Source organism: Streptopelia decaocto (genome assembly GCF_964273445.1).
Source record: "Streptopelia decaocto genome assembly, chromosome: 4".
NCBI classification, from domain to species: domain Eukaryota; kingdom Metazoa; phylum Chordata; class Aves; order Columbiformes; family Columbidae; genus Streptopelia; species Streptopelia decaocto.
In genome coordinates, this window is record NC_138658.1 from 3,426,486 (window position 1) to 3,438,726 (window position 12,241).

At 40.1% G+C, this 12,241-nt stretch overlaps 1 protein-coding gene across 1 annotated transcript in view; it reads right to left on the reverse strand.

Moving 5' to 3' along the window:
- UNC5C (unc-5 netrin receptor C) overlaps window positions 1-12,241 on the reverse strand; it is a 226,525-nt gene that overhangs the window by 24,374 nt on the left and 189,910 nt on the right. The window contains exons 8-9 of the mRNA XM_082051376.1: window positions 2,333-2,389; window positions 677-868 (exon numbers count right to left, since the gene is read on the reverse strand). Coding sequence (XP_081907502.1) covers window positions 677-868; window positions 2,333-2,389 — 249 coding nt within the window. The remainder of the gene's footprint in view (window positions 1-676; window positions 869-2,332; window positions 2,390-12,241) is intronic.

The window sequence follows — 12,241 nt, forward strand, 5'->3', positions numbered from 1 at the left end:
AACCAATTTATCTAATTGGCCTCATGACAGCATTCCTGAAATAAAAGACAGAACAAACCTATGAAGCCATTATGCCAACAGCTCCCTGCAGTGGGGCATTAGTACCTGCATCACACTTTTTGGAGATTTGATTTAAAAGTACATCCAGAAAAGATAATGACACTTCTGCTAATCTGTTATATGACAACTCTCTTATCATCCTAACTCTTGCTTTGATTTATTCTTCTGGCATATGTATTGGGTAAAAAGAACTCTTCAGCCTAAATATGGGTCTTGAAAAAGTCAACATTACCTTTAGAGTGTTTTTTTCTCACCAATAAAGTGTAGAAATAATCAAGCTGTTATGCATCAATGATAAAAATGCTCATTATTTAGTGACGTTCTACTGCAACTACTTCTTCTACCTTGTCCACTGAAAGTACAGTACTTCTTAAACTACTATATATGCCTGTGGAGACAGGGCACAGTAAAAAAGACTATTAGCGAAACAAAGGGGAGGAAGACGTGATAGAATTACTGTGCTGTAATATCACTCCTGTGATGAATCCTGCCTCTGTTGTTTCTGTCAGGGCTTTACCTTTGATTTAAATTTGAGCTGGACCTTATAGCATCTCCCTGAATTGGTCAACATGGTCAACGACAACTGAATTGGTCAACATGGTCAATGACAACTAACCTTGCCTTGCAGCCTTGATGTTAACAGGCTGAAATCCCCCATTTAGCGCTGAGGAGTCGATAATATCTGACTCAAAGTCACGGTGGTTCTTGCGATAGACAAACAGGGCCACGACCACGGAAATCGCCAGGCACATGATCACGGCTATGACGATCCCCACGTAGAGAGCAACGTCATCCGAGTCAGGAGCAGCTGGAGGGAGAGAGGCCAAGAACCTTGAAGAAATGTTCTCCTCACAGGGACTTTCAAGAAAACACATTATTTTTCTTGTTTCCTGCAGATATTTACTATGCTTTTTACAGGTTCATTTAAAATCCATTTCCAAAGCTATATAACAGATCTATGCCCTTTTGATGGAAAATGATCTTTGATATCTCTCTAACTTGCATTCTAACTGTCCCTATCTATCCATTCATCTATCTGGTACCCAGGCTATGAACTACTAAGTGTAACATACGTTATAGACTTAGTCTCATGAAGCAAAGTCACTCTGTGAAATAAAATAGTATGTCTTAATGACGCTGTGTCATAATATAAGTATTTAGTGCTTCATCCGATAACAAAAAACATGTTGTGGGTTTTCAAACTTCAGAGGCCTTATTTTTTAGTTAAAAAAGTCAAGAAACCCCAAAAAAAGACAATTTTCTGTGGAATACCAGGAATATCAGGATGTATCTTTGAGTTTGCTTTTTGTGAACTCTAATGTGTCAAGCCATAATTCTCTTCCATACATTTCCCTTAAAAAAAAAGTTATCAAGTAAAGCAGAGGATCAAACACTGAATTCTCATCACTGGCATTAACACACACATATGTGGATAAAAGCCGAAGCAAGCACAAGAAATAATGTGGTAATTTACCAAAAGGAACCCAGATTTATGAGAGCTGTCTTGTGAGAAAATGGCTATGATATTTCTACTAGCTGCTTATACCATATCTTCAGCACTAATTCTAAGCTAATCTCTAGCATCATTATCCACCAGACATTTTTTTTTCCGAAAGGTCTGAATATATAATCAAAATTTGATGTGTTTCTATACAGTGAAGAATCCCGGTTTTAGAAATAGCGTAATAAAAAAAGTGCAAAACCAAATCAGACTTTTTTAGTACCCCATTTTTGTTAGCTGGAAACATGTGAAATCATTTTTATTTCATTTTTTCCTCCCTGCCTTTTAGCCAATGTAAGCCAAGCTGCCCTCCAGCTGCAAAGGTGAGAGCTGCCAGATGTTGGAAGGCACTGATCAATCTCCATAAGCTTCTGACTATCAGACCTTCAATGTACCAGCCTCGAAACATCATTTCCACCCCACCCCCCCCCCCCCGCCCACAGCAGTTCAGGAACCAGATATTTAAGTTCCATGTCAAAGAAAAGTTACCCTTCCACCACATTTGCTAAGGAAATTTTAATGAGAAGAGGGTTCATTCTCTCCAGTTTCCAACACTGAGGCATCTTCTCCCATTTTCCTTGTGCATAAGGGCCATTATCATTCTATGCCAACCCACTGACAGAGAAACACTGTGATGAGCAACTTGCCACTTTCATCGGCAAATAGGTCCCTCTTTGCCCAGTCACACAGAGCTAGCTTAACAGTAAAGCTTGACCCAAGGAACAGCATCAAAATAGCATCCAGGAATATAAAATCAAACATTTAACTTACAAGAAAATCCATATTGATTCTGGGTTCTCTGTTCAGTTGAAATGGGATAAATGAAACCTTAAAAAGAAAGAAATTAAACAAAAAATGGGAACAAAATCAAAATAATGAGGAGAACAAAAAAGGGAAACATGAAAAATGGTTTAATTAAAAAAAAAAAAAAAAAAAAAAAAAAAAAAAAGAAGGGAAAGAAACTGATGGCACTTTAAAATTCTGATATAACACAGAATTATGATTTTGCATCCCCTGTCTCCTCCAGAGCCTTACTAAGAATTAATAAGCAGACAGATTGAATTTCTAAGCCAAAATCGGTCTCGAGTCACTAACTTTGGAGTGCTTAAAGTCTTTCTTTTATTGAGCATAAACTCTAATGGATCTAATTTATTTCAGACATCAAGGGTCATTAGCATATGGAAAGTCTTTTTTTCCTATTCCTGCCATATGCTTTAATTCCCAGGACATGTTCGGTGAGGCTCTAAACAGTTTTTTTATTTAATTATAGTAGCTTGCTGTTGATCTAATAGAGCTAAAGGAGACCTGTCGTCACTGGTCAGAGGTTAAATACCCATTCCCTGAGCAGAGTCCATGCACAAAGCCCTCTCTCTGTATTTCCTTGGAATTATTTTGTCCTCTCTTTAATATATGTTCAATAGGAATTCCTTAGGGAGCAAAGAATTTGTCAGCAAACAGGAAACTGAGTGGCTTCTCTTCGAAATTATTACAAAATCAATATGGCCCCTGGGGTCATAACATTATTTATTTGAAATCTTTGCAAGCACCATAGATCGTCAAAGTCATAACACAATTTACAGCTGTATTTCAGAATGGATAAAAAACAGAGATCATTTCTTTTGTCTTTTCTTTCTGCAGCTGGAGCTGCTTCATTCACATACCAGTCCACATGGCACACAAGTGAAAATGCTTGGTGTCTCTCATGTTTAACACCACTGCTTACTGATAAAGATACAGACTATCCTAATCACAGGTAGGGACCTACCTCCCTCCAAAGTTTCCAGACATTAACTATCATGTAAATGCTACCTTAACTGAAACACCAAAGCAAGAAGAGCTGCTTTTTGATGATTATGTTCTTTCCAAGGCATCATGGGACAGACTGTATTGCCTGTAATATCTATTTAAAACTTCATTTCATGACAATGATTCCAGCCTTACAATTGCTTTTAGAAATATTATGTTCTTACATTCATTTATTTGGTTCTTTGAGGCAAGTTCACCTGTGTATACTCTCAACACGCATACTCAATCTTTTGTAATAAGTGCTTCCTACTTCTACTAGTGTACTCCAGGTATTGGCCATAAAAATTCGGGCGAGCAACTTCTGAGGGCTTGAGCGAGTGCTCAGCAAGTCTGGGCATGAATTTACAATACCCTAGTTACTCCTCACTTACTCCCCAGCTGAATGCTGAGGCCCGTATTTAGTCAACCTAAATTTCATCTATAGCCTTATGCCCAATATTTCCTTTGGCGAGATGTCTCTGGATACCAAGAGGCAGCCAGCAGGCAACATGACGCACAAGGGCAAGGTGGAATTTAGGCTAGCTGCATCTCTGAGTGCCTTTTTGCCTCATACTCAAATCAACTGGGAAAGCTGAGGACATCTCCCCACACTTCATGTGCCCCAGCATATCCTTGAGGGAACCAGCATGGGGCAGCACACATCCCCCAGCTCCGAACCATCCCTACATCTTGAGCTCACCCACTCAGAGGCTCTTCCTCTCTCCTTACATTGCATTTCAGCTGGCAAGTTTTGCATTCGAGTTTGTGCATCATTCCTGCCATATCTGCAGTGATCTGGCAACTGCCACTCAACGGGCACAAAGGACAACACTGTCTGGATTACCTGTGATGTTACTGAAATCATTCTCTCCTCCCGGGAAGATGGAAATACAAATTCAAGTTTTTCAGCAAAGTAAACAAGTGTGATCCTCGGATTTACCTCATTGTAGCCTCTTCATAGACCCTCTTTGTCACAAGTATTTGCTTTTGTCCTACAAGTTTGCATAGATTCTCTTACTGATAACTACAGAGAACATCCTTGCAGCTACATAGTGACACCAAGTCCTTCAACAGAAATGTTTTGTGTATGTATTCAAAGGCATGTCTATTAAAACGGGAGGAAGAGACAAAGATACTGCTTGGTGCTTCCATTAGCTTCACAAACCAACACGCTTAGCAAAGTAAGCTTGATTTTGCTCTTTGCACCCAACTCCAGACAACTGTTTCCATGCAAACATAGCCTGGCTTTCACAAGTGTCTGTGAGGACACGTTTTCAGCCTCAAAAACGTGTTTTTTAGCTAGGAGGGCATGGCTGAGCTGGAAAGGTTAAGGGCTGCTGAGTGAGATGCCATGTGTTTGAATCATGGGCATGCCCATTTTTTGCTGAGGGACAAGAGTCACAGCTCCCCAGCCTGGCTGTAGATGGATAGGTGGCCACTCTTGCTGAATGTGAAGTCCTTGTTGAGGTGATGGCATTACACTGGGTGGGCTGCGGTGGTCAGTTCAAATGACACTTCCAAATTAGGCACATACGGCAACTACGGAAGCCTTCTATCATTTGGACAGGACTTCTTAGAATAAACCTACTTTTAAGAACTCCTCCATCATGAAAACGCTCTTCCAAAAGGAAGTGGCCACTATAGTGGCAAGGAGAAGGCTCATGGCCATATGCTGGTGGTGCAGGTAGGGTCATTGCCATGGTCCCAGCACAAGAGCACAGGTATTGCTTTAGAAAGTGGGCTTGCTTGCCCACTGGTCCCTCTTACTACACCTTCAAACAATGAGAAAGGACATTTTTGTCAGATAATGATGCAAACCTGCTGGGATTAGGAACTGAAAAAATGAAGAATGACTTCCCTTCTTTCTTCAAAGCAACTGCAGTGAAAAGAGATCTTTTTATTGCAGGTTATTTGCTTTCCTCCTTGTACCAATAGCGCTGTTTGGCAAGTACCCGAGGGACTTCTACCAGGATCATCAAAATTTTTAACGAGGGTGAATTTAGAAAGATGCTGGTGGGTTCGACTGGGACGGCTGCTGAGGCTGCTGACTCACACTTGGAGCAGCTGGTTTCACAGGGAGCTACTTGCTTTCAGAAAAGTAATTTAAGCTTCTTCCTACAGCTTGTTGGGAAATGTACATTTTCAAAGGGGCTTTTGATGTTTTGTTGTGTAACTTACTGTGGGATGAGTAAAATCATACCTTACACTTGCATAGTCCCTTCTGTCTGAGGCTCTCAGAGGCTTACCAAAAGTAGATATTTATTTCCCTCATTGTACAAGTACCTCACCCTATGTCATACCTGGAGAATCAGTGGGAGGCTTGGGTTAACACGCAGAAATTCTGCCACTGTAATTGCATGGTAAATGCATTCATTGGAAAGCCTTTAATTAAGTTGATGTTTCTCCATGTATTCTAGTCTATATTCCACTTTAGGCTTGTAAATACATTTTTTGTCCCTGTGGAAGTGCTTCTATTAAGTGTTAAAGGTGGGCTTTTTTAACTAATGTAATTACGTTGGCACAAATCCTTTGTACAAATGCAGATGTATCATTATAAAGGTGTCTATTGTCTTTCTATGAAGCATGTGAAGAGCAATTTAAGCACCTTTATAATGATGCGACACACTGGGAAAAGTGAAGAAGGGTGAATATGCCAGATTGTACTGTAAAGATAAACCAGCCCAACACTGGTATATAGAAAAGACTTCAGCAGGCTTTTTATCAATCTAGTTTAACTGAATTTCAGCATTGCTGACACTTGCACTGATTTGAGAAATCATGTCCATTTAACTAAATAGATTTTGAAGCTCATTTAATTAGTTTGGTGCAGTTAGTGAAGGCAGATGATCCTCAAATGCTGGAAGTCCAACCTGGGCATTTTAGTCCCACGTGTCTTGCTCTGACCTTCTGGAAACACATTTGTGCCAGAAGCCCCAGGAGATTCAACAGCGGATCTCTGTGACTGAATGGCCTTCAGCCCATCTGCATGTGTGGGATCATCTGCCTTAGGGGGTTCTTTTTGACAAATAGACAGGCTGACCCTTTTTACAGCATGAATTCATCTGCTGCAATTTGCCTTGGGAGGAGCAGAGAAACCTTCTGCCAAGCTGGGGGAAAATGAAGCATTTGGGAACGGAGAACCTCAGACCTATGAAAGATAATTGTGCAGAGATTACGGCACTGGCTCCCTCGAGACTGAAACAGAGAGTGTCACCAAATAGTCACAAAAAAACTTCACTAAGTTCATTTTTTTTTTTTTTTTTAATTTTACCTAGAAATCCCTGGCAATATACTGCCTTGGCCTGAGAACTGGCATATTTTAATGACAACTTTTATCCCTGTGGCATAAACCACTAGGTCATGGCTTCACGTGGAGGGAACTTAGTAGCTGGCTCCCCTTTTTGGTCCTTGATAGATTTTGCTAGCTTCCTAGTCATGCTGAATTTGCATTAATGGATATCAATTTTAGAGTGAATTGATCAGATTATGAAAATATTTTACACTCTTGCTTGCAGAAAATAAAATATTCACATGAGAGAGAAAGAAAACCTCCCAGCTTTCCATTTGTATTTTCTGCAGGTACTTTTTCTCTTCCCAGCAAGTAACTAGGTAAGAAAGTGGAGTAGCTGAAGATGATCTTTCTGGGCACTTATTTACTAGAGCTTGTACATTTTGGGTCATATTTACAAAAATATTTACAATTATCCTGCAAAGAAATTGCTTTATACCATTAGCTGCAGAGGTCACAGTTAATGATATATGTTTTGTGACTGTATCAAGATCAGTGAGAGTTGGAAACATGTACTTTCATTTAATAAATGCTGCCTTTCTTTCCCTGCTTTGATGGTTTTATCCAGTGTAGCGACACTGAAATAGGAATAAGCTCTTGCTGGCAATGGGCTCTGAACCACAGAGTTACAATGGACAAGTGAACAAAGACTAATTCTCACATGAAGATGCCTAAAATGTGAAGGATGCAGTTCTTAGATTATGTAAGTAGGTATGTGGTGCATACATTGTGACAGGAGAGTTTACTGGAACAAACCTTTGTTTCTCTGTGATACATACATGTCAGATGTATTATAGCATTTAATAACTCAAACCTGGCAAGCTGGTCATTTTTACCGTGCCAGTCCCAAACAATATGTACCAAATTGCTCTATTCTTAATTCCAATGATTAGGTCTTTTTTTTTTTTTTTTTTTTTTTTTTTTTTTTTTTACCATTAATTCAGTTATCTTCCTCTTTCTCCAGCTCCAGTGGCTCAGAATTTTCTTTAAAATCTTTGGGTTTGCCTGAAAATATTGACAATCACTCTAAATCTCAGAAATTTTCCTGAAAAGTTTGCATCAAAACTGGTCAAGAACTTTTTGGATGGTCTTCTTGATTTTTGAATTCAATGGATTTCAATGGGTAAAAAAAAGAAGAGTACATACTGCTGTTTCCAAATTCCAGGTTCTAGAAACGTCTTATACCTTATTTGTGGTAGTTAAAAATGAAGAAAAAAAAAACCAAAAAACAACATCAACAAAAAAACAACCCCAAACCAAACCAACAAAGTCCATGGAGCTGAAAAAACTCTCAGAAAAAATATGCCCAGCTTCTTCCTATGTTTGCTGTTCTAAAGAAAGACCTTCATGTCTGCAGTAATGATGCTGAAGGTCAGATATGATATCAAGCATCCCATAGATAATGCACAGTAATTTATTTTCCTTCCAAAGGACTAATTATTGGCATGTTCAGGGTGGGCTAATAAACAGGGAGCTTGAGGTTTTGTGACTGATTATTTACTTGGGTATTATCTCAGATCTTTCCTGAGTGGCTGGGTTAAATGGGAAATCTCTCTTGTTCTGTCCTTGAACAGGAGTTTATGATATTCTGTAATTAAGATTGCAACTATGTTTTCATTTTAAATTAGATGCCTGACATTTTGTTAACATTGTTAAAAAGGTCTTGCCTCAGTTTAAACATTCACAACACCTATACAGGGGTGGGGGAAGATGGAGGAGTAGGATAACTTGTTGCTAAAATTTGATGTGGATTACAATTGGCAATTTTGACATGGTGCAATCTTTTACAGTTAAGGACTTTGACCTTTCAGCTAAATCTTATGTCAGTCTTTGGTATCTTAGAAGCACAGAACCTTAACATTGGGTTTACTAGGCATGTTTGACAGCAGAAGTAAACACATGTCTAGCATCACAATGTGCTAGAGTGTGTATGTGCAAATTCCACACTTGCAACAAACGAATGTTAAATAGACTTCCTGGGGTTTGCTTTGTTTTGCAGTTGTAATGGGACGGGAGCAAACAGATGACAGGGAGAGCTGGAAGGGGGGCTGAAGAGGGGACACATGGCAAACAGATGAAGGAAAAGACAGCTGGAAGAGGATTTAGAAGAGGGGATTTAAACCGTTAGAACTGCTGGAAAGAAGCCTCATGGAAAGCATGAGTTGTCCACGTGGATGTTCACTGACAGGTATTGAAATCTCTGGCAAGTCTGGAAGCTCACAGACAGGGGAACTTATATTCCCTAGTTTATAACCTCAAAAATCCCAGAGGCTCCAGAATCAGTTAATCAGCTCGACATCCATTTCCCAGACTACAGAAACTTCCTTCCACAATGTGAGTTTTCATTTAAAGATGCTGCTAATGTTTTTGTTAGTCCTTTATGTAGAACACCAGTTTAGAAACAGAGTACTGAGTTTTACTCCTGCTTCTGTCACCTTGGGCTGCTCACATAACCTTGCTCTGCCTCCCACCCTGCCAGGAAAGCAAAAATCATGAAATAAACCCACCTTGTACATGGTAAGAAAAATATAAATTGTCACCGTATGGTTGGGATTTTTTCCACTATGAAGTTAATGTATCATTTAGACTTCATTATAAGCTTGTCTTTTTCTTCCATCTGAATAACTTGTTTTGTTTGTTTGTTTAGTGTGCAGAGGAATAAGGGAAGAATAAAAGAAAATTCAAGTGAATAAAGAAGAGAATTAAAAAGAAAGAAAATTATAAAGAGACAAGTTTGGGGTTTTTCTCCTCTCTGCATGGCTATCATGTTTTTTAATTAGTTGAGATTTCTCAAAACAACCTAGAGATCTTAGAGCACTTGCCTTTCATTAAAATGACTGTGGAGGTGGCACTTTCTGAAGTGACTGGGTAAGACACAGTGATTTCAGTGTCCTGGGTTCTGCACTTTTGTTTTCTCTCAACACTTTTATCTGCTTTGAGCAGCAGGTTTTCTAGGCAAGAGTGTGGACACTTCCCAGCTGGGGATTTCTCATGTCGCTACAACAAAAATAAAGACAAGTCGTAACTCTGAGATGTCTGCATAAACTCCCTTGACTGCCACACCATTGCGGACCAGTGGAGTTCAAAACAGAATAACACATCTCTTTACTCATATCAAATGACAACATTACAGAAACCTTCCTCTAGAAACAGATGAGATGCGTTCTTCAAATAAATGACCCCCCCCTCGTGAGGGCTCAGTGAAACAGCCCAGGTGGCTCTATGGCATTATGCTGACTGACTGAACATATTAGAAGTTCTCTCTTGGCCCATATGCTCTTAATAAAGGGTTTTATTTAATTCCTCTGCACACACAGGCTTCTGTTGCAGCCTCCCTTGAGAGAGCTTTGCTCGCCTCCTGGAGCCTGGAAAACATTCCCCTGCTCTTTGCACACTAATCTGAGCTGGAAGACCAGAGGTCCTCATCAAACTGCTCTGCCCTGTAATTCTTCTTGGAACGCCTGCTTTCAAAACAAGCCAAAAGGGAAAGGAATGCTTATTCCAGCAGAGGTTCTGGCATGTTACATCAAACAAGGAGGGCATGTGCAGAATACATATGTTTCAGGAAGAAAGAGACGTTAGAATCAGGTTAACCTTGCTTTCTGCTCAAGATCTTTGTCTAAACAGGCACAAGACTGTAAATGGGGCAGCAGTGAACCATTTCATGCTCAAGGATAACAAACTGTATCTTTTTAACATTCGCTTAGGCACCATCATTGTAAGAGGGAACCTTGTGAACTTCATACCGCTTTTCAGATGAGGATTTCAAAGCACTGGGCAAATATAGATTTTCAGTCATCGTTTCACTCTCAGCTAGGAGGCAGCCTTTTTTTTTAACAAGAAATGGAATTACTAGTCTGATAACAACATCTTCACCATGGTGTAAGTGCCTTTTTCTCAAGTAGTGTATCCACTATTTGAATTTCCAAATAGTTAAGCTACACACAGGGACAGAACCAAAGTGACCCAAGAGTTAGTCCAGAGTGTTATCTGTAACAACAGGTGAAGATGTTTTGAATCTTTTCTTCCATTCTTTAAGAGCTAGTAGCACATCTCGGTCTTTTCATGCTAATTTATTTAAATCCAGAGGAACAAAGGAAAAGTGCACACTGGATTTGATGACACTTGGCAATGACTCACAAGCAGAAATTTGCTTTTGGCCCTATTCAGTGACAGGTTTGTATTCCATATTGGGAGACTGTACTAAGTGAGCAGTTTTTACTACACAGAGCAATTGCACTATTTATGCAACCACATAACCCATAGACCTCAAGCGACAGCGTGTGCTTCAACATTACCTCGCTGCTGTAAGATAACTAGCTCTGTGTTTTGAAAAAATTTGAAAGCACAACTTAGCCAGCCTGTTATGAAAGGCCACAGTGGTCTACTAAACTGAGAGTGAGCTCAAGAGAGGCGGGTGGTTATTTGCCTCTGACTGTGTTTCTGCCAACCCTGTGCATCACCAGCATGATTTCAGAAAAGACCAACAGCTTTCCCAGCATGCATGGGCACCAACCCCACGCCTCCAGACTTTCTGTACTTATTTATTCATGACATGGACAATACAGAGCTGAACACTGTCACTTCAGATCCTCAACAGAAAGGACAGAGGTGACATGCTCTGAGCGTGACAGCTGCATGCCACAACTCATGTAATAAGACTACAACATAACCATGCAACACAGCAAACTCTCTTCATAGGTTATCCATCTCTTCTTGGTCACCAGCAGCAGTGCTCACATAGTGCTAATCAGCACTTGGCCCACCAGGGACCATGAGCATCTGTTTGGTACCACACACATGATCTCACAGTCCTTCCAGACTGGGCCCAGCAAAACACTTCCCCTCGTACTTTGCTGCAAAAACATTGGCGATCTAGTAAAGGGAACTACTTGAGCAGAAGTTTGAGCCAGCAGTGGAGTGCTTTGCTTTCTTAGTCCCCACACAGAACGCCCACCAGAGTCATTAGGCAGGGTGAGCAGAGGGCTAATTGCAGTGGTTCAGTTTATAGCAATCCCCTGTGAGATGCAGCACGTGCCTTTAGAAGTGTTGTTCCTTGCACTGAAGTATTTACCACAGTACTCATACTTCAAATGGGAAGTAATGTAACTACAAAGGCAATAATGCAACTAGTGTGGGTGGTAACCAGTCAGTTTTTCTTAGATGTACAGCAGGTTTTGTTCCAGAAGATCATATTAATGCTATTACCGGAATTACAAAATTGTTATAATGGGACCTGCTAGGCAGTAGTGTGTATTTGGAAACTTAAAATAGTAATGACCACCCTAAATTTTCACTACAGCTGCTTTTCTTCTTCAATTCAGCCTGCTGCCTCTCTGCAGGCTCTCTAGTTTAATGACTGTTCATCCTTTCATGTTAACAGAAAAATACTAACTACTGCATAAGGGAGTGTATGTGTGTACTAGCAAGATCATTAGTTCGAATAAATGTGACAGCAGAGTTGCACGAGAAATGCCACAGTTAGTGGTAAGCACAAACTGCAGTTTTGGGTGTAAAACATTGTAATTACAAGGGATGGAGAAAGCTCCACAGTTTTTATCCCCACAGAAATCGATAGCAGTGCAGTCTGCTGCTCTTTGCTGGAG